Here is a 24,228-nt window from a genome sequence, read left to right as displayed (position 1 = left end):
CGGTCTTAATTGGGTGGCGCAATGGTTAGCACTGCTGCCTCATGGCTCCGAGGTCCTGGGTTCAATCCCGGACCACTGTCCGTGTGAGTTTGCATATTCTCCCAGTGCTTGTGTGGGTCTCACCCCCACAACCCAAAGATGTGCAGAGTATGGGGCAACATGGTGGCACAGTGGTTAGCACTGCTGCCTCACGGCACTGAGGTCACAGGTTCGATCCCGGCTCTGGGTCACTGTCCGTGTGGAGTTTGCACATCCTCCCCGCGTTTGCGTGCGTTTCACCCCCATAACCCAAAGATGTGCAGGTTAGGTGGATTGGCCACCTACTAAATTGCCCCTTAATTGGAAAAAAAATATATTTGAGCACTTTAAAAAAAAATTTAAAGAATCAAGTCAGTCTCCCAGCTCCACAAGTCTCAAAGCAAAGTGCACTGGACCCAACTTTTCTTAAGTTCAAAACTCAGTCACTATTCCATCATGGTTCCTCAAGGGAAAATCATGCCTTCCTAGTCTAAGGTGTCTCAATATCACACTGCTCAGTGCATTATATTATTGCCAGTCAATGAAATCACAAGAGACAAATGAGAAGGGACATTCAGCCTATCTTAATTCACTAACTATAAACATAGGCATTCTCACCACAGCATCTAACATTTCTGAAAATTTCAGGGTTTTCGTCTCTATTACGGTGCCATTAGTTCATCAGAATCATTTGGTAGGATTCCAAACGAGAACCCAACGATTTTCAATTTGTAAATATGTGAGGAAATGTTACTGCACCACAGGACTGATAACACTGACCAATAGGTATCTTTTATGTTAAAGCAACCTTTAATTTAATCACAGAATTAACCACATTGGCAACAACGGAATAGCTTTACAGTTAACAGTTCTTAAGTAAATTAACTTACTTCCTAAACCTGCCACTATATTCCAATTAAGTAAACTAATATATATCAAATTCCACTCATGAATAAAGTTGGGGCGGCTCGGTGACGCAGTGGTCAGCAATCTCATGGCGCCGAGGACCCGGGTTCAATTCCGGCCCCGGGTAACTGTCTGTGTGGAGTTTGCACATTCTCCCAGTGTCTGCGTGGGTCTCACCCCCAGAACCCAAAAATGTGCAAGATAATTGGATTGGCCATGGTACTCTAAACGTATTTTAAAAATAAACAAATAAAGTTAACAACCAAGGTTTTACTTGCCTTTCTCTGCGCCGCATCTTCGGAGAGAGAACCATTCAGGACCAAATTGAAACCTCTGCTCAGCTGAGAGTTCTAGAACTTATTGACTTTTCAGACAGACCTGGCTCGTCCCATTAACTACGTCACCTGTACCCAAAACATAAGGCATTCTCTTGTCCCTTCTTACAAGATGTTCCTTGACTTGTTTAACCAGGACCGAACACAATACCCCTCAAATTATCTACACCCCAGGGGGCCCTTCAAACCTAAACAATATTCCATTCGCTAACTAACTGTAAACAAGTAAATGGTTCTCCAGATCCATTAGCTGAATACTTCACCTGCAAATAAAGGATTGGCGCACTTTTACATCGTAATCATTATTCTGGCAGTCAACTGTCTGTATTCACCTTAACTGAGGTTTTAATAACATTACTGCAAAAAATATAAAATACGCCAATTTCTTACATTCATCACATTCAACGTACTTTGTTATTCTTGATTATTTTACATTGTGTAATTATGCAGCAGCAGAGATCTTCTGCTGGTTGCTCCTTACCGCAGTTGGGCATGCATGAGTGGGTTGTTATTCAAAATCAGTGTCTGGAGATGAACCAGACGCCTCATCTGAGGAGGCAGACTCTCTAGGTTATTATCGCTTAGGTCCAGGTAAAGCAGATCCGTCAAATTTATAAACAGTTGGTTTGGGATGTTGTCGATACTGCAAAGAAATACATGGCATTAGAAGCTGGAATAGTACCATGGTGCAAAAGTATTAGAAAGGGCAGACAAGTATTCCAGGAATGTAATATGCTCCGGCAATGACACATCGCTCTGGCTTAGTAAGATGGGTTCCAGCCCTCGTGCTATCAATATTGAGCTATAGGACAGCGATGTAGCCTCGAGCTGGAGCTAGGATCTTTCCTTGCTGTTTGTAGAGGAAGAATTGAACAAAGAATTACATTCAGGCCTATAACTTCAAGCAGCCAACACCTCACTAGCAAAGTTCAAGCGAGTAAACATCGCACCTCCTGGGCAAGGATAAAAAGGAAAAAAACGAGAAAGTGCCTCTTATAAACACAAAGAAATTCTAATAATATAGCTGAATAACTATCGGTTCGTTAAACTGAAGATTCAGTTCGTATATTGGCCCATTTTCTCTTGAAAGTTCATGACACAAGATTGTATCTTCAGTTCTCTAGAATGAATGCTCAATCTTTGAGCAGTTAAAAAGAGAAAAGCAAAGAATCAAACACACACATTGTCCTGCTAACTAAAATCAGAGCGCCAGTATCCAGAAAGTGATACTCAATCTCAGCATCCCAGGGAAGGGGAGAATACAAAGTGCACCTATGTTCTCTCTGACCTTTGTTGCAGTTCTGAACAAATAATAGAATACCCACAAAGATACCACACATTTATGTATATTGAAAAATGCATTTCTTGTAGCCACGTAAAATGGCTGCTTCCCGATTAATTTGGCCAAAACCAGATTTTAAATGGCTAACCGGAAAGGCTGCTGGGAAAAGCAGGTAACAAGACAGAAACGGACAGCTGCAGACAGAATAGCATATTCGGCTCTGGGGAAGTTGGCCCAGATCGATACTCAGGGCTATTAACAGCCCATCCACCCAGACATCTGCAGTTTAATCAGCTATCCCCGGGAACAATTGCAACATATTAGCAATTGAATCGGGCCAGACCTGTCGGCGCCTGCAGTGGCCGAAACAAAGGCAGGTGAACGACCATCCCCCCCCCCGATCGGGGAATCGCCTCGCAATTTGACGTATCGACCCCAGTGATTGGGAACAAGTCCAATCACTTGGGACTCGGGGTCAATGGCCGCCCCGGGAGGCGGGAAGTCCCTGGGCCCTATAAAGTGAGGGGCCAAGTTCAGATCTCTCTCTCTCTCCCTTCTTCGCCTGCTCGAGACCTTCGCAAGAACAGCAACCGGCAACTGTAAGTTTGAATCCAGCGATCGCTATCCGGTAAAGACTCCTAGCCATCGACCTGTAGCAGCCTTTTGAATCCCGCGGGCCAGATCCGATTGGATAAGCCATTCATTTCCCTGACCTGGTGGGCTCTTCCTAAAGTTAGGTATTGGCCAGTAGTGATAGGTTTATTGTTTTTTTTTTTATAAATGTTTTATTGAAATTTTTTTCCCAAACAACAATTTTTCCCCTCTTACAAAGCAAACGCAACAATAACAATACAGAAATTTTAAACAATACACAAGTAACAAAACCCCTTTATCTTTGACCTAAACTAACCCTCCCCCCCCCCCCTCCCCCTGGGTTGCTGCTGCTGGTCATCTGTCTTCCCTCTAACGTTCCCCTAGGTAGTCGAGAAATGGCTGCCACCGCCTGGTGAACCCTTGAGCCGATCCTCTCAGGGCAAACTTTATCTGCTCCAGTTTAATGAACCCCGCCATATCATTTACCCAGGCCTCCAGTCCGGGGGGTTTCGCCTCCTTCCACATGAGTAGGATCCTGCGCCGGGCTACTAGGGACGCAAAGGCCACAACGTCGGCCTCTTTCGCCTCCTGCACTCCCGGCTCTTCCGCAACTCCAAATAGAGCTAACCCCCAGCCTGGTTTGACCCGGGCCTTCACCACCCGCGAAATCACTCCCGTCACTCCCTTCCAATACCCTTCCAGTGCCGGGCATGCCCAAAACATATGTGCGTGGTTTGCCGGGCTCCCGCCACACCTCCCACATTTGTCCTCCACTCCAAAGAACCTGCTCAATCTTGCTCCCGTTATGTGTGCTCTATGTAGCACCTTAAATTGAATCAGGCTAAGCCTGGCGCATGAGGAAGAGGAATTTACCCTGCTTAGGGCATCAGCCCACATACCCTCCTCTATCTCCTCCCCTAGTTCTTCTTCCCACTTTCCTTTTAGTTCGCCCATCGACTCCTCCCCCTCTTCCCTCATCTCTCGGTAAATCTCTGACACCTTGCCCTCTCCGACCCACACCCCTGAAAGCACCCTGTCCTGTATCCCCTGTGTCGGGAGCAATGGAAATTCCCTCACCTGTTGTCTAGTAAATGCCCTCACCTGCATATATCTCAAGAAATTTCCCCGGGGCAACTTATACTTTTCCTCCAATGCTCCCAAGCTCACAAAAGTCCCATCTATAAATAAATCTCCCACCCTCCTAATTCCCGACTGGAACCAGCTCTGAAATCCTCCATCCATTCTTCCTGGGGCGAACCTATGGTTGTTCCTGATTGGGGACCCCACCAGGGCTCCCCGCACCCCTCTCTGTCGCCTCCACTGTCCCCAGATATTCAATGTTGCCGCCACCACCGGGTTCGTGGTAAACTTTTTAGGTGAGATCGGTAGCGGCGCCGTCACCAGCGCCTCTAAACTCGTCCCTTTACAGGACTTTCTCTCCAGTCTTTCCCACGCCGCTCCCTCACCCTCCATCATCCATTTACGTATCATTGCCACATTGGCGGCCCAATAGTAATCGCCCAAGTTCGGTAGTGCCAATCCTCCTCTGTCCCTACTACGCTGAAGGAACCCCCTCCTTACTCTCGGAACTTTCCCTGCCCACACGAAGCTCGTGATGCTCCTGTCTATTTTATTAAAAAAGGTCTTAGTGATTAGTATAGGGAGACATTGAAATACAAATAAGAACCTCGGGAGGACCATCATCTTAATTGCTTGCACCCTGCCCGCCAGCGATAGAGGCTGCATGTCCCACCTCTTGAAGTCCTCCTCCATTTGTTCTACCAACCGTGTCAGATTAAGTCTGTGCAAGGTTCCCCAGCTCCTAGCGATCTGAATCCCCAGGTATCGGAAGTTTCTTTCCACTTTCCTTAGAGGCAAGCCTTCTATCTCTCTACTCTGGTCCCCTGGATGTATCACAAATAATTCACTCTTCCCCATGTTTAGCCTATACCCCGAGAAATCCCCGAACCCCCTCAAAATTCGCATAATCTCTATCATTCCCCCCGCTGGGTCCGACACGTATAACAATAGGTCATCCGCATATAACGAGACTCGGTGTTCTTCTCCCCCTCTAATCACCCCTCTCCATTTCCTGGAGTCTCTCAACGCCATGGCCAGAGGTTCAATTGCCAAGTGATAGGTTTATTATATAGATAGTAGGATTATTGTGTAAACGTTACTTGTTGTATATGATAAATGACCGTTGATTTCAATCTTACGAAGCGGTGGGCTGACTTATTAATCATAACTTGAACTTGAACCACGTGGCGGTATCAGAAAGATACCTGGCGACTCGTGAGCAAAGGTGACGTAATCAGAGCTAATAAACTAAGGCTAAAAAGAGCAACATTCTCTAGCTTGATTGTTTTCATTCTTGCACAAAGTATTGCCTTAGATTGAATTAACCTTTTTTCAGATTATGACCGTATTCTCTTGTTTTATAACAAAGTTATTAATTTGAGTTATTAATTTTTCTATAACTAAAGAAAAAAAAGGAAAAATACAAAATTATATTCCCTATCGTTTTTATCATGAGCTTACCTGTTACGGCTCAAATTGAGCACAAGCATGTTTTTCGCATTCTCCAGCTCCCTAGGAATCTCAGTCAGCTGATTATAGCTGAGGTCCTGAAACACAAGAACATATTTTTGGTTGACACAAATTTCAAAACAGAAGTTCAATTTTGTTTGGAAAAAATCCTCTCTCAAAAACTGTTTGTATTGAACATATTTTTTTGTCCTATGTTTTAATGCACAGATCATACATCTCAAGCAATTACCGCAAGTTGCATTCCCATTTAACAAACATTGCATAAATTATTTAAGAATGCTGTAGATGAAGAATAATTAAACCACTAACTATTCCTCCACCTTCACTCCTTAGATCCAACATTGCATCATGGAAGTGGCATTATAAATTCAAATCCTAGGGCAGCATGGTGGCACAGTGGTTAGCACTGCTGCCTCACAGTGCCGAGGAGCTGGGTTCGATCCCGACCATGGGTCACTGTCCGTGTGGAGTTTGCATAGTCTCCCTGTGTCTGCATTGGTCTTACCCCCACAACCCAAAAAGATGTGCAGGTTATAGAACATAGAACATTACAGCGCAGTACAGGCCCTTCGGCCCTCGATGTTGCGCCGACCTGTGAAACCACTCTACACTATTCCCTTATCGTCCATACTGGCCACGCTAAATTGCCCCTTAATTGGAAAAAAAAAAGAATTGGGTACTCTAAATTTATTTTATAAAATGCAATAAATTTGAATCCTACCAACATCATCGCTTCCAATCTTTGACCTTATACCTCGGGACACGCTGAGCTGGAGGTCAGGTATCATGGGGGAAATGGGACAAAAAATGAACTAAATTTAACGTTAACCCATTAAAAAGCCTGCTGTCACTCATCATCTCAGTTCACACAGGAGGAGAGCCATCGGTTAAACATTGGAGCACTTCACCTCCCACAAAATCGTATCAATCATTTGAAAGGATATAAAATTGGATAGGATGGATGCTTCTGCCATATTTGTTAATAGTACTCAATTGCATTTGCAAAGAATCCAAAAAAGACATGAAGAAAGAATTGAAGCACCAGAATTTTATTAATATTTTCTCTATATCAGTTATGTACCAAATATGCAACAAACAGAACTTCAAATGCACTCCTGGCTGCTATTATGGGTTTTCATTTTATTGTTAAGTTAATCTCAAAGCACAAGCCCAGATGGCTCTTTTATTCACAACAGGTTTCCCCCAAATTGCACACAATGACTGGTCTATACCAAACCCTTTCAGTCAACATACCAGCACAGAGAGATCATCCAACTGGAAAATGTCATCAGGAACACCAGAATTCTTCAGATTATTAGCTCGGGCAACAATGGCCTACAGAGAGCACAGAGTACATTACACACAACTTCAATTCTCAGATAATGTGGGAAAACATTTTGATTGTACTGTTTTTTGTGATTAATCATGTTAATACACTGGAGTCTCAAATGGATCACAGAATTCAGAGTCTACTTTAAAAGCTATTATTAGTTTATTTCATGAACTTTATGACCTGTATGTCTGTTACATAATACCAATTATATATTTATAACCATGAAGTTTTCTGACACGATGAGGTATGACAATCTAGTGATTCCCCAGGATCATAGGAGGTAAAATTGTGAAATTGAGCACATTGAATAGGCATCAGAGAGATTTGGAATTTAGGTCAGGGCCAGGAACTGTGAAGGAGGCATCCACCATTAAGACATAATCCTTTCAAAAAAATGTTGATTTTATAGCTCATTAGTAGTACAACGGTTGCAATTACGGTTCCCACAGTGCTTTCCAGAATTCTTGGCTTTATTAATTACTCACCCGCAAGCATGGCAGGCTAGACAGCTCCCCATGAAGTGTCGTCAGGCTGTTGTGACTTACTGACAAGTGTTCCTGCAACAAAGCCAAAAGAATTCCAAGTTAGAGTGGAGTAAATCATTTTATATGTTTCCTTTAATTTGTAGTGTGCATATAAAATTGACAATGACACAGATGATGGACCAGTTTTGAAAACAGATTGCCCAGTGTGTCTCTCTCCCACTCTTATAATTTATCTTAAACAAGATCCAAAGCTTTTGAGTCAGAACATAGAATTTTCCACCAGAATAACTAATATAACCCAATTTTCAGCATAGTACACCTTACAGATGGAACAATTTCCTCATAAGGCCCAGCGATTCCTTCCTTCCTCCCTTCATATATACACCTTGACACAAAGTCAGAAGGCTATTAGGTGATGAGAAGCATCACACCAAGCTTGATCGTTCTCCGACAAAAATAGTTACCAGCAGAGTAGTCTCTTGATAGTAAGGAGAAGCAGGAACCCTGGCCGACTTCCTCCCTGGTCTCCCAAAACGACTACTCAGGATTCCAGAGTCTTTCCTCCTCTGCTGGCAAGCGTAACATGTAATTCCATAGATTGGTACTTAATTGCAATAATTTCCTTTTCCCCTGTAATCCTAAGTAGCTGTGAGATGTTGACCAAGCTGGAGTCCATTGCTGCTCCCTCTACTTTTCTGGCAACAGATGTAGGGGTGGCAGTGGCGCAGTGATATTGTCACTGGATTAGTGATTTAGAGACCCAGGGTAATGCGCTGGGGACCCGGCATGGCAAATGGTGAAATTTGAGTCTGGAATCTAATGATGACCACAAAACCATTGTCAATTGTTGTAAAAATCCATCTGATTCATCAATGTCCTTTAGGGAAGGGAATCTGGCTTTTATGTAACTCCAGATTCACAGAAATGTGGTTGACTCTTAAATTCCCTCTGAAGCGGCCTAGCAAGGGACAATTAGGGAAGGGCAATAAATGATGGCTCACATCCTGTGAATTAATTTTTAAAACACGTAAAGACTATGACCAAAGGAAAACTATTGACAAAGAACACTACTACACATCATAATATCATGTATCAAATCCAACTTGATGCTTTACCAGTTTCTGAAGAGAAGCTAATTCCTCTGGTAAGTAGCAGAGTCCTGTCCGGTTCAGCTTCAGCCATCTCAAGCTGGTCATGCATTTAACGTGTTCTGGAAAATATCCACCCTTAGAAAGGAAAAGAACTATGAATTAGCAATTAAAATGTAACAGGTCTTTGTCAGGCATCAAAAGATTTCACTGTTACTTATATATACAGCATCTGTTGCTTCAACAGGTATTACATAACTAAAGGACACGACTGCAACTGGTTCATTATTTATCAAAAATTGCAAAGACACTGTCTAAAATAACAGTTTTGTGTTGTTAGATAAACAGTGGGAGCAAATACAACAAAGGAGGAAATACAATAAGCATATTGAAGGGCGGCATGTGGCACAGTGGTTAGCACTGGGACTGCGGCACTGAGGACCCGGGTTCGAATCCCGGCCCCACAATCACCCCCACAACCCAAAGATGTGCTGGTTAGGTGGATTGTCGACACTAAATTGCCCCTTAATTGGAAAAGAAAATAATTGGGTATGCTAAATTTTTTTATTTTTTTTTAAATAAGCATATTGAAGAGGAAGTACTGGAGGGACCAGAATCTTTGACGGTGGATAAATCAACAAGGCCAGATGGATTGTATCCCTGGCTGGTGAAGGAAGCCAGAAGCCAGGAAGGAAATAGTGGATGCTCCGAGGATCATTTCCCAATCTTCGGTGGATATAGGTGAGATACCAGAGGACTGGAGGCCTGCAAACATTTGCCATTATTTAAAAAGGGTATGAGGGTAAGCCAGAGTACTATAGGCTGGCCAGTCAGACTTCCACGGTGGGAAAATTATTGGAAACAATTCTGAGAGACAAGATAAACTGTCATTTAGAAAGGCACAGGTTTACTCAAGGGGACCCATCCCTCCACCCTTGGGAGATTTACTTTATCTTGTACTTTTAAAACTGAATTTGTTCTCTTCTACTCAGTCAATTCTCTCTGATGTAAGCTCCTCAACTCTGTGGGAAACTAGCAAGGCTTATGCTCGGGGTTTGGTAATTTTGTATACAGCCAACAGAAGGTGTTAAATGCTACAGGGACAGCGCCAGTTGGAGGTAAAATTGGCTAAAACAGAGAAGGAGTATGACAGGAATCCTAGCCAATCGTTGCTGAAAGAAATTAATGCAACTCGGATGGCACTGGAATCCTTGTTGACTAAACATGCTGAGAGGAGTTACCAAACAAAAGTTATGAGTTTGGAAACAAGAGGAGGGAGTTCTGTTTTTTCTTATTAGGAACAGGGCAGACTGCAGGGTTATTCCCTTTGTGCAAGACACCAGAGAAACAGAAGGGACATTAACAGGGCATTTAAAGGTTTTCATGTCAACTTTTCGAAAACAGACCTGTCTGAGAATGCATTGATGCATGTGGAGAGTTTCTTCTCCTTCTTTAAACTCCTAACAATTTCTGATGACCAAAGGTTGATCCTGAATGCTCCCATTTCTGGCGAGTGGCTCTTGCCCTGAGGGAACTTCAATCTGGTACGGCCCCAGGGCCTGATGGCTTTGGATGTGAATTTTACAAAGAATTTAAAGACTTGATAATAGAGCCTTTGACTGGTCTGTATAATCACTCTTTTGAAGCAGGTCTGATGCCACAGACGCTACGTGAAGCGAATATTTCCTTAATTTTGAAGGTAGGTAAGTGTGCATTCTATAGGCAAATCCGCATTCCTGAATATAGATTTGAAATTGTTGTCTAAGGTGTTGGCACGGCACTAGAAAGAATTCTATGATCCAGAGTACCCTATGATTATCCAGGGTTATCAGACTGGCCTCATAAAGTGCCAGAATTCATGTAATAAGGTCAGGAGGTTATTAAATAAAGTCGCCATATTTCCAGATGAGCATAGGCTGTTTTCCCCTTTGAGGGGGAGAGCTGACGTGGTGACTTAACTTGAGGATCACCACACCTCAGGCAAGAGGCAAGGTTGAGAAGGCGGGACCCTCATGAATAACTTCACTGCACTGGTACAGGAATTGAACCCGAGCTGTTGGCCTTGCTTTGCATCACGAACCAGCTGTCAAGCCATCTGAGCTCATCTATTCTGTTCCCGCTATTATTTATGTGGTGGGCAGATTCAATCTCTTCATGGGTTATAAAATCAGTTTTATGAAGTCTGAGGTCATGACGTTGCAAAGGCTGAGGGACACCTCCCCTTTTGCTAATTTGCCATTTAGATGGGAACCTCAGGTTTTACTTATTTGGGTATTTTTATTAACCCTCTTTCAGGCATTTGTATGACCCACCCCTCCCCCCCTTTCTTGCATTAAAAGTGGGATCTACATCTTTCGGCCTCCTTACTGATATATGGGTGGGCAGGCTAGCACTGCTCAAAATGAATGTCTTGCCTCGGTTATTGTATACTTTACAGATGCTGCTAATCTTACTTTCTGCTAAGGTCCTAAAGGAAATTAATGGGGTGCATAGTTCTTTTATTTGGAACAAAAAGAAACCTTGCTTAAAACCAGCCAAAATGCAGCTTCCCAGTTCAAAGAAGGGTTAAGGGATGCTGAATATCAAGATGTTTCAGTTAACTTTGCATCTTAAATTCACATGGGAATGGGTCAGAGTGGGCATTCCCTCCATTTGGCTTGATATTGAAGACACAAGACTTCCGGTTGCGGCGATGCAGAGCTAAGCCGCACGTTTCGGCAGCTCCCGCGACAACGGACTTTTGGGCTCCAACTTTTGTTGAATTGATCCCGTGTGGGAAGGTGCAGTAAGGTCCCCCCTTTCGATATATGGCCGAGATCAGCGGTGGAGCGACGAAAAAAAGAGGCTCTGGAACAGCGGCAACATAGAGGGGGAAAAAGCAAGATGGCGGAGGGTGGAGAGCGAGCAGCATGGGGGCCTGACCAGCAGGAGTTCCTTAAGCGCTGTGTGGAGGAGCTGAAAAAGGAGGTGCTGGCGCCAATGCGGTTGGCAATTGAGGGCCTGAAGGAGACCCAGAAGACCCAGGCGGTGGAGCTTCGTGAGGTGAAAGACAAAATGAATGACAACGAGGACGAGATCCTGGGCCTGGCGGTAAAGGTGGAGGCGCACGAGGCGGTGCACAAGAGGTGGGCCGAGAGAATTGAGGTCCTGGAGAACAGGTCGAGGAGGCAGAACCTCCGGATTCTGGGTCTTCCCGAAGGAGTGGAGGGAGCTGATGCCGGGGCATATGTGAGTACGATGCTCCATGCGCTGATGGGAGCGGAGGCCTCTCCGACCCCCCTGGAGCTGGAAGGGGCTCACCGGGTTCTGGCGAGGAGACCCAAGGCTGATGAGCCGCCAAGGGCGTTAGTGGCAAGGTTCCATCGCTTCGCGGACAAAGAAAGTGTGCTGAGATGGGCCAAGAAGGTGCGGAGCAGTAGATGGGAGAACGCGGTGATCCGAGTATACCAGGGTTGGAGCGCAGAGGTGGCAAAGAGGAGAGCTGGCTTCAACCGGGCCAAGGCGGTGCTGCACAAAAAAGTCAGGTTCGGCATGCTGCAGCCTGCGTGACTGTGGGTCACTTATCAGGACCGACACCATTATTTTGAAACGCCAGAAGAGGCTTGGACCTTTATTCAGACGGAAAAACTGGACTCGAACTGAGGGGATGTGGTTGTGGGGGGAGATGTTGGTTGTATATGGGGTTGTAAATATGGGTAATGAATATTTCATGGGTGGGATGATGGATGGGGATGTGGGTAGAGTTCTAGTTAAAATTCCTAAAATTTCCTTTTTTCTTTTCTGTAGACGAGATGATGATGATGGGGAATGTGGGCGTCGGTGCTGGAGGGAGGTGAGACTCGGGGATGAGGGAACTGGGATAATGGCCGCAACAGGAGCTACGCCACAGGGGGCGGGGCTGGTTCAGGAAAGCGCGGGCTTTTTCCCGCGCCAAAAGGGGCCGGGGGGGGGGGGGGATGGAGGAAGGTAAGGAGGAGGAGAGACTCCCACACGGGGGAGATCAACGGGAAGGCGGGGGAAGTCACGGTCAGCAGAAGTCAGCTGACTCACGGAAGTAATATGGGGGAGCAAAAGAGCTAGATGAGGATCTAGCGGGCGGGGGGGGGGGGGGGGGGGGGGATTCTAGGGTTGCTGCTGCACTGTCCGAGGGGGAACTGAAAATGGAAGAGGTGGTCGGGGTGGGGGTTCCCCCCCTGGGGGACTGGACGGTGCGGGAGGCACGGGCACGGGACTGGCCTAAGATAGGAGATGGCTAGTTGGCAGGGGGGGGGGGGTAACCCCCCAATCCGGCTGATCACGTGGAATGTGAGAGGCCTAAATGGGCCGGTTAAGAGGGCCCGAGTGTCCGCGCACCTAAAGGGACTGAAGGCAGACGTGGTCATGCTTCAGGAGACACATCTGAAGGTGGCAGATCAGGTCAGGTTAAGGAAGGGATGGGTGGGCCAGGTGTTCATTCGGGGCTGGATGCGAAGAATAGTGGGGTGGCAATACTGGTGGGAAAGCGGGTGTCTTTTGAGGCCAAGAACATAGTAGCGGACAAGGGAGGCCGATACGTGATGGTGAGTGGTAGGTTGCAGGGGACGGAGGTGGTACTGGTGAATGTATATGCCCCGAACTGGGATTCATGAAACGGATGTTGGGGCGTATTCCGAACCTGGAGGTAGGGAGCTTGATAATGGGTGGGGATTTTAACACGGTGCTGGACCCAGCATTAGATCGTTCCAGATCTAGGACGGGGAAGAGGTCGGCTGCAGCCAAGGTGCTTAGGGGGTTTATGGATCAGATGGGGAGAGTAGATCCGTGGAGATTTGCCAGGCCTTTGGCCAGAGAATTTTCTTTTTTTTTCCCACGTACCTAAGGCCTACTCCCGGATAGATTTTTTTGTTCTGGGCAGGGCTTGATCCCGAAAGTGGAGGGAACAGAGTATTCGGCCATAGCCATTTCAGACCATGCCCCGCACTGGGTGGAGTTGGAGCTGGGGGAGGAGAGGGACCAACGCCTGTTGTGGAGGTTGGATGTGGGACTGCTGGCAGACGAGGAAGTGAGCGGGAGGGTGCGGGGGTGCATTGAAAGGTATCTGGAGGCCAACGACAATGGGGAGGTGCAGGTGGGAGTAGTATGGGAGGCGCTGAAGGCAGTGGTCAGGGGAGAGTTAATCTCCATCAGGGCTCACAGGGTGAAGAGAGAGGGCAGGGAAAGGGAGGGGTTAGTGGGGGAGATTTTAAGGGTGGACAGGAGCTATACAGAGGCTCCTGATGAGGGACTACTCAGGGAGAGACAAAGTCTCCAGACGGTGTTCGACCTGTTGACCACAGGAAAGGCAGAGGCACAGTGGAGGAAGGCACAGGGGGCGATATATGAATATGGGGAGAAGGCAAGCCGGATGCTGGCACACCAGCTCCGTAAGAGGATGGCAGCGAGGGAAACAGGCGGAATCAAAGATGGCAGGGGAACCACGGTGCGGAGTGCAGGGAAAGTGAATGAGGCTTTTAAGGCCTTTTACGAGGAACTGTATAGGTCCCAGCCCCCAGGGGGAAAAGAGGGGATGTGGCGATTCTTGGACCAATTGAGGTTCCCAAGGGTGGAGGTGCAGGTGGTGGTTGGTTTGGGGGCGCCAATTGGGGTGGAGGAGCTGGTTAAAGGACTGGGGAGCATGTAGGCAGGGAAGGCCCCGGGGCCAGATGGGTTCCCGGTGGAGTTCTACAGGAAGTATGTAGACCTGTTAGCCCCGTTGCTGGTAAGGACCTTCAATGAGGCAAGGGAGGGGGGGACCCTGCCCCTGACAATGTCGGAGGCGACGATCTCTTTGATCTTGAAGCGGGATAAGGACCCACTGCAATGTGGGTGGTATAGACCGATCTCGTTCCTTAATGTAGATGCTAAGTTGCTTGCAAAAATGTTGGCCATGAGGATTGAGGACTATGTCCCGGGGATGATTCACGAGGACCAGATGGGATTCGTAAAGGGCAGGTAGTTAAATACTAATGTGCAAAGGCTCCTAAATGTGATGATGATGCCATCGGTGGAGGGAAAAGTAGAGATAGTGACAGCCATGGACGCGGAGAAGGCCTTTGATCGGGTAGAGTGGGAGTATCTCTGGGATGTGTTGAGGAGGTTTGGGTTCGGGGGAGGGTTTATTAGTTGGGTTAAGCTCCTGTATAAAGCCCCGGTGGCGAGTGTGGTCACGAACCGACGGAGGTCGGAGTATTTCCGGCTGCACCGAGGGACGAGGCAGGGGTGCCCCCTGTCCCCTCTGCTGTTTGCATTAGCAATTGAACCTTTGGCCATGGCGTTAAGGGAGTCGGGGAAATGGAAGGGGGTGGTTCGAGGGGGAGAGGAACATAGAGTGCCGCTGTACGCAGACGATCTGTTGCTGTATGTGACGGATCCAGTGGAGGGGATGGTTGAGGTAATGCAGATCCTACGGGAGTTTGGAGACTTTTCGGGCTATAAGCTCAATGTGGGAAAGAGTGAGCTCTTCGTGATCCATCCGGAGGACCAGGGAAGAGGGATAGACGACCTACCGTTGAGGAGGGCGGAAAGGAGCTTTCGATACTTGGGCATTCAGGTAGCTAGGAGCTGGAGGGCACTGCACAAACCTAATTTGACGCGGTTGGTGGAACAGATGGAGGAGGATTTTAAAAGGTGGGACATGTTGCCACTCTCGCTGGCGGGTAGGGTACAGTCGGTTAAAATGGTGGTCCTCCCGAGATTTCTTTTTGTATTCCAATGCCTCCCAATTGTGATTACTAAGGCCTTTTTTAAGAGGATAAGCAGGAGCATTACGGGATTTGTGTGGGCGAGCAAGACCCCGCGGGTAAGGAGGGGGTTCTTGGAGTGTAGCAGAGATAGAGGAGGGTTGGCGTTGCCGAATTTGGGTGGTTATTATTGGGCAGCCAACGTGGCAATGATCCGTAAGTGGGTGATGGAGGGAGAGAGGGCGGCGTGGAAGAGGTTGGAGATGGCGTCCTGCAAAGGAACGAGCCTGGGGGCACTGGTGACGGCACCGCTGCCGCCGACAAGGTATACCACGAGCCCAGTGGTGGCGGCAACGCTAAAGATCTGGGGGCAGTGGAGACGGCACAGGGGTGCGACGGGAGCTTCGGTGTGGTCTCCGATCAGCGACAACCATCGGTTTGTCCCAGGAAGGATGGACGGGGGATTTCAGAGCTGGCATCGGGTAGGGATTAGAAGAATGGGGGACCTGTTCATTGACGGGACGTTTGCGAGTTTAGGGGCGTTGGAAGAGAAGTTTGGGCTACCCCCGGGAAGCGCTTTCAGGTACATGCAAGTGAGGGCGTTTGTGAGGCGGCAGGTGAGGGAATTTCCACTACTCCCGGCACAGGGGATTCAAGATAGGGTGATTTCGGGCGTATGGGTCGGAGAGGGCAAGGTGTCGGCGATATACCAGGAGATGAAAGAAGAGGGGGAGGCTTTGGTAGAGGAGCTGAAGGGTAAATGGGAGGAGGAGTTGGGGGAGGAGATTGAAAAGGGGCTATGGGCTGATGCCCTAAGTAGGGTTAATTCCTCTTCCTCGTATGCCAGGCTTAGCCTGATACAATTTAAGGTGGTTCATAGAGCGCCTATGACGGGGGCGAGGCTGAGTAGGTTCTTTGGGGTGAAGGACAGATGTGGGAGGTGCTCAGGAAGTCCGGCGAACCATGTCCATATGTTTTGGTCATGCCCGGCACTGGAGGGGAGTTGCGGGAACAGTATCTAAGGTGGTGAAAGTCCGGGTCAAGCCAAGCTGGGGGCTAGCACTATTTGGAGTAGTGGACGAGCCGGGAGTGCAGGAGGCGAAAGAGGCCGGCATTCTGGCCTTTGCGTCCCTAGTAGCCCGGCGAAGGATCTTGCTAATGTGGAAGGAGGCGAAGCCCCCCAGCGTGGAGGCCTGGATAAATGATATGGCAGTGTTTATCAAGTTGGAAAGGATAAAGTATAAAGTTTGCCTCGAGAGGGTCTGCGCAGGGGTTCTGCAGGCGGTGGTAACCGTTCCTAGATCATCTCGCGGAGCGTTAGATGAAGGTCGAACAGCAGCAACAGCAACCCAGGGGGGAGGGGGGGGAGAAAGAGGGAGGGGGGTTCCGCTGGGGGGCATTTGAGCAAGAAAGCACATGAATGATCCGGAAACTGACATGTACGGGAAGATTCCAATGTACAAAGTTCTGTATCTTATTGACTTGCCATGTTCATGTCTTGCCACGCGAGCTCTTTTTATTTTCTTTGCTACGGGTGTGTGGGGGGGGGGGGTGTTGTTTGTAAGGTGGAAAATATTGTTGTTAAAAAATTCTTAATAAAAACATATTTTTAAAAAAAAGATATTGAAGACATACTGTTAGGTAATTTGGACATTCTGAATTCTCCTTCAGTGAACCTGAACAGGCGATGGAGTGTGGCGACTAGGGGATTTTCACAGTAACTTCATTGCAGTGTTAATGTAAGCATACTTGTGGCATTAATAAAGATTATTAATAAGACATCTCTGCATTTCACTGAATATGTCACACTGGTTAAAAAAATCCTGACATCCACAGAACGCAAGCAATTCATCAACAGGTTTTCTGTCACTTTGTATTCTAGATCTTGTGTGAATATCCCAGAGACTCTGCAGTCTAGGGAAAAAGATTTTGTTGTGAATATTGATGAGGATACATGGGGTAGTATGGGAAAATGCCAATGGAATCTCAGGCTGTAACAGAATGAAGGAGACTCAATTTAAAGTATTACACCATCTGCACATCACACCAAGCCTAAGACACAGGTTTGACCTTCGCTGTGCCAAAAGTGCAAGGTAATCTACATAAATCCTACTACTCTGGTGTACTTAGAAAACGCGAGAAGGTATTCGATATGGCCGTAAAATTTGATCCTTTTCTCTTTACGTCTGGGGCTCCCAGATAGAAAGATAATTGTAGCTAATAAAAAGGTTGTATAATATCCTAACATTTGCCGAAGAATGTCCTCCCTCAGTTCAGAATTGGCATTGAATTATCGTGGAATGTATCCCAATGAAATCCCTAACCTGCATACTCTGATCCAAATCAGATGCATTCTGAAAAGTATGGGACCCCTATCTCAAATATATAGGTTCAGTGATGTCTGACTCACACCGACAAGGTTTCTTTAACATGCTGTTCAGGAGGGTGTGCACCATCCTGCCATGTTTCCATAGCTTTATCCTTTTTTCCCTTATCCTCTCACTTGTCATTTCAATGTTTCTTTTCTGTCAACAGAGGCAGCAGCATAATGATTAAACTGAACCAACTACGTTGGTGTGCTCCTGTTTTTTTCTGTATTCATATATGGAGAAATATTCATGCAGTAAGTTATCAGTTTTCAGGGTTTATTGTGTTATTTGTAAAAATGAAAAAACTCTAATTAAAAAAATATCAAAAAAGGCACAAATTGATCAGATATAGTCAGGATGGTTTTGTTAAGGGGAAGATCGTGTCTTACTAATTTAATAAAAAATTGAGAACGTTTTTTGAGAAATGTTGAGGGTACGGCAGTAGATATTGTCTACATGGATTTCAGTAAGGCATTTGACAATGCCCCACATGGAAAGCTGGTCTGAAAAGCGAGACCCCATAGTATGCAAGGGAAGTTGGCGAGTTGGATCGAAAATTGGCTCGGCTCAGTGACAGAAAACAAAGGGTAATGGTTGATGGGTGCTTTTGCGAATGGAAAATCATTTCCAGAGGTGTTCCACAGGGTTCAGTGTTGGGGGCCTTGCTGTTTATTGTATATATTAATGATATAGACTTAAATGTGCATGGCATGATTGAGAAATTTGCAGATGACACAAAAATTGGCCATGTAGTTGATAGTGGAAAAGTGTGAGGTAATACATTTGAGGAGAGTAAACAAAGCATGGGAATCTTGATAAATTGTATGGTATTAAGAGGGGTTGAGGAGGCGAGGGACCTTACAGCACATGTCCACAGGGCCTTGAAGGTAGCAGGACACAAGATGGTCAAGAAAACATATGGTATGCTTTCCTTTCTTGGACGAAGTACTGAATATAAAGTAGGCATCTAATGATGGAACTGTACAAAATGTTTGTTTCGGCATAGCTGGAGTATTGTGTACTGTTCTGTTCACCACATTACAGGAAGGACATAATTACTCGGGAAAGAGTGCAGAGGAGATTTACAATAATATTGCCATGGCTTGAAAATTGCAACTATGAAGAGTGATTGAATGGGCTAGGGTTGTTTTCCTTAGAACAGAGACTAAGGGGTGACCTACTTGAAGTGTACAAAGTTATTAGGGGTCTAGACAGGATAGGAAAGACTTATCTCTGCTATCTGAAGGGTCAATTACCAGGAGTATAGATCCATGGTAATTGGTAGAAGGATTAGAGGGATCATGAGGAAAAACCTTTTCACCTAGTGGGTGGTGGGTGTTTGGAATTCACTAAGTTGGTGGTGAGGCGAAAGCTCTCAACTCATTTAAAGGTACCTGGGTCTGCACCTGACATGCTATAACCTGCAAGGTTACAGACCAAGGGCTGGAAATTGGATTGAAATGAGCGGTTAATCTATTTTTCATCTGTATTGGCCGGTGCAGACACAATGGGCTGAACAGCCTTTTTTTCTGCACCATAACCTATATTTGTAAACAAAGAAAACAATTAAATATTGGAACATTGAAATATTATTTTATCATTCTAGTTTTATAACTAATGCAGATCAACCCCCAGCACATAAATGCTGCACCATTATATTGACATATTTTTGATTCATTGGGCAATAATACAGTGCATTACTGAAAATAGTGGTTTCACTGGCAGTACTTTATTTTGTTCCAAAGTTTTGTTATCAATTTTGTGCATTGACTTCTTTAAACTCCCAAATGCTACAAATGTCTAATGTAGCCAGCTGCTGGTGGGTTTTGGGGTCTGAAATAAGTCTTTAGCGTTGCACATCTGTCATGAGTACTTAAAAACTGGCCTTTCCCCAAACACATCTTGCTTGCACCTCTAAAACAGGGAAAAGGCGGCAAAATAATTGTGAAATGTTCACTCTTATAGAAATATGTAAAACGATTAGAAATAATTATAAAGTATATCACTAGCCAGAGAGTGAATCTCAAAGTTATAAACAATGAAAAGCAAAATACTATTCTCATGAAAGGCAATTTGATCCGAATTGTTAAAGCTATTTCTCTCCGCAGATGCAAACTCACTTGCTGAGTATTCCCAGCATTTTCTATTTTCATATTAAAAATAACAAAGACATCGACTTGGGGCGGGGAAAGAGAGAAGCACTAGTAAGCGGTTCAGAATCATGTTTCCGCACTTAATATTGAAAGTTAAATGTAACAATCTTTATCATTTAGTTTTGTAATACTGCTGTAATTTTCCATACTAGAGAATCATAAGGAACTGAACTGGTCAATCTCAGACTTTGAGTTAAAAACCTAACCATGAGAGAATTGAAGTATCAGGACAGATTTGATTTTAACCACCATGCTATTGCAAAAGTGATCATATTAATTAACCTTTCCCATCCTCCACAAACATGGTACTCCCATAGGCCAGCTACTGACAAGCTCATAGCTACTCATGTTCTAAATAAATATGAGAAATCAACATGATGCTTAAATCACCATTGTAATGTAGGCAACACAGCAGCCACTTTGCGTAGAATATGGTCCCAAACCAGCAATGAGATAAATGAATAGGTAATGTAAATGATTAGGCTTGAGATATAAATATTGGGAGAGCACCAGGCAGAACTGTTTCATTTTACAAGAAATTCCTTTATTTATTTGCATTATTTCACCAGCAAATTATGTGTAAAGAAAAATTAAACTACGATTAATAACTTGGAAATATAACATGTAAAGTTTTTATTGTTATGAACAAAGTACCATCTTGATAACAGCTTAAAACTTTGACAGGAAGAGGGATTCACAAACTATTGACACATTAAATTTGACAATAATGTAACACCCAAATTTGTCCATGCCCATCTGCTAATGAAACCCTGAAAAATTTTGACTTAAGTATTCCAATGCATGTCCTGCTGGTCTTCCTCATTCTTTACTTTGCAAATTCAAAGTTATTCAAAATTCTGTTGCCCATGTCACACCAGGTCCCATGCACTCCACCTGGTTACTGAGGTCATGTATAGCACTCGACTCCCTGGATTTGCGAACATACATTGGCACCCAGTCAACCAGTCAAGCAACCTCTTAATTTTAAAATTCTCATCCTTGTTTTAAATTGTTTCATGGCCTCACCCATTATCTCCGCAATCTCCTTCAGCTGCACAACTTCAATTAGATTTCTCAGTCCTCAATTTCTGGCCTCTTAAGGATATGACTTTAGGGCAGCACGGTGGCGCAGTGGGTTAGCCCTGCTACCTCACGGCGTCGAGGTCCCAGTTTCGATCCTGGCTCTGGGTCACTGTCCGTGAGGAATTTGCGTGGGTTTCGCCCCCACAACCCAAAGATGTGCTGGCTAGGTGGACCGGCCACGCTAAATTGCCCCTTAATTGGAAAAAAATGAATTGGGTACTTTAAATTTATGAAAAAAAAATATGATTATAATCTTTTGGGTGGAGAAATGGCAGATGGAATTTAACCCAGACAAATGCAAGGTGATGCATTTTGGTAGATTCAATTCAGGAGGGAGCTATAAAATAAATGGCAGAACCATCAGGAACATAGGCACACAGAGAGATCTGGGCGTGCAGGTCCACAGATCCTTAAAAGTGGTAGCACAGGTAGAAATGGTGGTAATGAAAGCATATGGCATGCTTGCTTTCATCGGTCGGGGTATCAAGTATAAAAGCTCGCAAATTATGTTACAGTTATCTATTTATTTTAATTTTAGAGTATCCAATTAATTTTTTTCCAATTAAGGGGCAATTTTAGCATGGCCAATCCACCTACCCTGCACATCTTTTGGGTTGTGGGGGCGAATCCCACGCAAACACGGGGAGAATGTGCAAACTCCACATGGACAGTGACCCAGAACCGGGATCGAACCTGGGACCTCGGCGCCGTGAGGCAACCGTGCTAACCACTTGCGCCATCATGCTGCCCATGTTACAGTTATATAGAACGTTGGTAAGGCCACATTTGGAATACTGTGTCCAATTCTGGTCACCACACTACCAGAAGGACATGGAGAGAGTGCAGAAAAGGTTTACCAGGCTGTTGCCTGGTATGGAGGGTATTAGCTATGAGGAGAGATTGAATAAACTGGATTGTTCTCCCTAGAGAGACGGAGGCTGAGGGGTGACCTGATAGACATTTGCAAAATTATGTGGGGTATAGATAGGATGAACAGTTGGAGGCTTTTCCCAGGGTGGAAATGACAATTACAAAGAGGCACAAGTTCACGGTGAAGGGGGATAGGTTCAGTGGAGATGTATGGGGGAAGTTTTTTTACACAGAGAGTGGTGGTGGCCTAGAATGCACTGCCAAGTGAGGTGGTTGAGGAAGATAAGTTAGCGACTTTAAAGACTTATCTGGATAGCCACATGAAAATACAGGGTATAGAAGGATACAGGTCATTGGTCTAGATAGGACACGTGATCGGCGCAGGCTTGGAGGGCCGAAGGACCTGTTCCTGTGCTGTATTGTTCCTTGTTCTAATCACTCTACCATTGGCAGTTATTCTTTCAGCTGCCAAGCCACGAAGCTCTGGCACTCCCTCACTGAACCTCTCTACTCTGCTTTTGGCCATTCCTTAAAATCTAACTCTTTGACCAAGCTTTTGGTCATCTGCTCTAATTTCTCATTATGTGGCTCAATGTCCATAACATTCTGTGAAGTACCTTGGAATGTTTTGCTACATCAGCTATTTACAACACGAACAAGGAGTAGATCACCAGCCCCTCGAACCTACTTTGTCGTTTAAGAAGATCATGACTAATCGGAGAGTAATCTCAATCTATATTAAAGGCATAGACGGGTGTAACACACCCAATTTTGTTGACAATACACTGTTAATAATTAATAATCTTTATTAGTGTCACAAGTAGGCTTACATTAATGCTGCAATGACATTATTGTGTAAAGCTCCTAGTCGCCACATTTCAGCGCCTGTTCAGGTACACAGAGGGAGAATTCAGAATGTCCAAATTACCTAACAGCACGTCTTTCGGGACTTGTGGGAGGAAACCGGAGCACCGGAGGAAACCCACGCAGACATGGGGAGAACGTGCAGACTCTGCACAGAACCTGGGACTCTGGTGCTGTGAGGCAACAGTGCTAGCCATTGTGCTACCGTGCTGCCCAGGTGGGAAAGTAAGTGGACAGGGGAATACAGAGATGTTGCAGAGGGTCATAGAGAGAACATGGCAGATGGAACACAATGTGGTGAAACTTATCCATTTCAGTAAGAAAATTTTAAATAATATTTTCTGAATGGTGAGACACTAAGAAACATTTGCATTCAGTGGAACCTGGATTTCCTTGTACAGGAATCACATAAAGTTAGCACATAGCTACAGCAGGCAAGTAGAAAGGTAATTGACATGCTATTTTTGTTACAAAGGGATTGGAGTGTATGAGTAAAGGAGTCTTACTACAATTACACAGGACATTGGAGAGGCCACACTGGCAGTAGTGTGCAGTTTTGGTCTCCTTACCAAGGAAGAACATACTTGTCCTAGAGCAAGCACAACAATGGTTCACTAGACTAGCTCCTGGGATGGGGAGATTGTCCTGTGACAAGATAAGGTAGACTCAGCCTATATTCCCAGGAGTTTAGAATAATGAGAAGTGATGTAAATTAAACATTTTAAGGGGCTTGACAGGGCAAATACTGAGAAAATGTTTCCCCAGTTGAGGATTCTAGAACACATGGGGCACAGATACAGAATAAGGAGTCATCCTTGTGAATCTTTAGAATTCTCTAGACCAGAGAGCTGTGGATGCCAGTCGCTTGAGTATATTCAAGACAGAGTTGGATAGAGTTTTGAGTATTAAGGGAATTAAGGGAAATGGAAATAGTGCAGGAAGATGGGAGTTGCAACAGGAAATCAGCCATACTGTTGTTGAATGACGGAAGTAGGCACGAAGAGCTAAATGACCTAATTCAGTTCCTATTTCTTATATTCTTATTAAAAGAGCTACGTAAATACAAGCTATTGTTGCTGTTAAATTAACAACTATATAAAGGTATCAAGCACTTTGCAGATATTGTACAGACATCAGGGAATATATCAAATTATATGGGAACGTAAATATTAAATTAGAGAAGGGTCGACACCCAGGCCGAGGCTCTGGGCCTTTTCAGCCTCACTGACTGAAGAAACTGAGCGACAAACCCCTGGTATTTAACACCCAACTTAATTACAGTGTATTTGTATTGACAATAATGTGACTAACTTACTTTAAAATCATTTCCACTTAAATCTACGCCTCTGATGAAGGGTAGGACCCCAGTTGCAGCCATGTTGACTGTGACAGTTGTTCGCGGCGTCCCTCAACCAACCGCCTCTAAGCCCCACCCCTCCGCTCCCCACGCCTTCCGGGCCTTTTGACGCTGTGATTGGTCCAGAGTTCCGTCAATCACAGCGCGGCCATCAGGTTCGGTGACCACCCGGTTCTCCCGCCTCTCGAAGTGACGTCACCTTCCAGCTCCCACCCACCCCTCACTGCCCAGCCACCGTCGGTG

The 24,228-nt window shown here is 45.4% G+C and overlaps 1 protein-coding gene across 2 annotated transcripts in view; it reads right to left on the bottom strand.

The window, feature by feature from the left end:
* flii (FLII actin remodeling protein) overlaps positions 1-24,058 on the bottom strand; it is a 108,392-nt gene extending 84,334 nt beyond the window's left edge. The window contains exons 1-6 of one of the 2 annotated variants that reach the window (XM_072481231.1): positions 23,944-24,058; positions 8,619-8,729; positions 7,504-7,575; positions 6,940-7,020; positions 5,677-5,762; positions 1,741-1,902 (exon numbers count right to left, since the gene is read on the bottom strand). In XM_072481231.1, the coding sequence (XP_072337332.1) occupies positions 1,741-1,902; positions 5,677-5,762; positions 6,940-7,020; positions 7,504-7,575; positions 8,619-8,729; positions 23,944-24,006 (575 nt within the window). In that variant the 5' untranslated portion in view covers positions 24,007-24,058. Of the gene's footprint in view, positions 1-1,740; positions 1,903-5,676; positions 5,763-6,406; positions 6,456-6,939; positions 7,021-7,503; positions 7,576-8,618; positions 8,730-23,943 lie in introns of those variants that run through there. The other variant, XM_072481232.1, reaches the window with a different exon arrangement.
* Between the last annotated feature and the right edge of the window lie 170 nt (positions 24,059-24,228).

This window comes from Scyliorhinus torazame, chromosome 17 (genome assembly GCF_047496885.1).
Source record: "Scyliorhinus torazame isolate Kashiwa2021f chromosome 17, sScyTor2.1, whole genome shotgun sequence".
In the NCBI taxonomy this organism is placed as follows: domain Eukaryota; kingdom Metazoa; phylum Chordata; class Chondrichthyes; order Carcharhiniformes; family Scyliorhinidae; genus Scyliorhinus; species Scyliorhinus torazame.
This window is presented reverse-complemented; position numbering and strand designations above follow the sequence as displayed.